Source organism: Microtus ochrogaster, linkage group LG5 (genome assembly GCF_000317375.1).
Source record: "Microtus ochrogaster isolate Prairie Vole_2 linkage group LG5, MicOch1.0, whole genome shotgun sequence".
NCBI classification, from domain to species: domain Eukaryota; kingdom Metazoa; phylum Chordata; class Mammalia; order Rodentia; family Cricetidae; genus Microtus; species Microtus ochrogaster.
In genome coordinates, this window is record NC_022031.1 from 42,147,639 (window position 1) to 42,149,333 (window position 1,695).

The 1,695-nt window shown below is 50.6% G+C and overlaps 1 protein-coding gene across 1 annotated transcript in view; it reads left to right on the forward strand.

Moving 5' to 3' along the window:
• Positions 1-1,695, forward strand: part of Galnt12 (polypeptide N-acetylgalactosaminyltransferase 12) — a 21,771-nt gene that overhangs the window by 14,663 nt on the left and 5,413 nt on the right. Inside the window, exons 4-5 of the mRNA XM_026786609.1 lie at positions 778-963; positions 1,549-1,666. Of these exons, the coding sequence (XP_026642410.1) occupies positions 778-963; positions 1,549-1,666 (304 nt within the window). The remainder of the gene's footprint in view (positions 1-777; positions 964-1,548; positions 1,667-1,695) is intronic.

Here is a 1,695-nt window from a genome sequence, read left to right on the forward strand (position 1 = left end):
GTCCTACTGCACGTACTGGCTTTGTAAGAGCCTAGGCAGTTTGGATGCTCACCTTACTAGACCTGGATGGAGGTGGGTGGTCCTTGGACATCCCACAGGGCAGGGAACCCTGATTGCTCTTTGGGCTGATGAGGAAGGGGGACTTGATTGGGGGAGGGGGAGGGAGGGAAATGGGAGGCGGTGGCGGGGAAGAGACAGAATTCTTTAATAAATAGATAAATAAAAGAAAAATCAACTACATTAGAGAGAGAGAGAGAGAGAGAGAGAGAGAGAGAGAGAGAGAGAGAGAGCACTTTGGACACATCCTTCCACCATGTGGATCCCAGGAATTGATCTCAGGTCATCAGGCTTGGCAGCAGGCTCCTTTATCAACACTGGGGAGCCATCTTGCTTGCCAGAGATAAATATTTCTTGATGTTAAGGTATTTCATTTGTAATGGAACCTCTTGCACACCCAAGAAGTTGAACACTTGCTTTATTTTAAAAGTCACACCTAGACCCTCTGAAAGGGATTCGAGTCTAGCCAAGAGTGTCCATGGACAGGATGAGAGAAGATGGAAACTTGGAGCTTGTTCCTATTTCAGCTCCTCTCTGCCTTCTCAGCATACCCTGTGGTGGTCCCTAGCATGGCCCAGACCCCTGAGTAAGGGAGACTAGTTTTCTCGCCGTGGACTGGTTTCTTTCTGCTGGAAGAGTCCTATGGTTCGTTCTGGAAATCCTGGCTGCCCTCCTCCAGTTGGAGCCGAGACAGATGGCGGGTGTGTTGGGTATTTGCAGGATCCACGAGAAGGAGTCGGCAGTGGTGTGCCCCGTGATCGACGTGATTGACTGGAACACCTTTGAGTACTTGGGCAACTCAGGGGAGCCCCAGATTGGAGGCTTTGACTGGCGACTGGTGTTCACGTGGCACGTGGTTCCCCAGCGAGAGCGGGAGTTGATGCGGTCTCCAATCGATGTCATCAGGTCTGCCTTCCCGGCCACTCACCTCAGAGCTCATCCTAAGGGAGGGCTGGCTGTCGACTTCCGGTCCCTACCTATGGTTTCTCCAGAGTGTTTTTCTTATTAAGTGTCTTTGCTATATCAATATGTTTCAGCTGATTGATTGAAAATTTTAATTGAGGACCTATGCATAAGCTGTAATTTTCATTTTCCCCTCTGTCTTCTAATATTTTAAAAGCACAGAGATCCCCCTCTCCACCCTGCCATTATTGTTCGTGTCAAAGGGTAGGGTCGCATTCCCTTCCTGTTCTACCCTCCCTGCCCTTGCCCGTGCCTTGCAGAGCTCTGGGTGGACTTCACTGAAGTGTGTCACACGCAGGGGACTTGAACTGTCTGTGAACTTCAAGGCAGGGACTGCAGGGTGTGCTTTGCCTCCAGGCTCAGCCTGGCACGGGGCACAAAGCGTGAGTTCAGGTGTGCTTACGGATGGATGAATGCATGAGAGGGCTCAGCTTCCCGGGGCATAGGCCTCGGGCAGGGAGGAAGTATAGCCATTCATGAGGGCTTCGTGCTTCTTCCACTGAGATATGGGTACCACTTCTTTTCTAGGTCTCCAACAATGGCTGGGGGGCTGTTTGCTGTGAGTAAGAGATATTTTGAGTATCTGGGGTCTTATGATACAGGCATGGAAGTCTGGGGAGGAGAAAACCTCGAATTTTCCTTCAGGGTAAGTAGTCCTGTTTTCTGTTTAGCCTC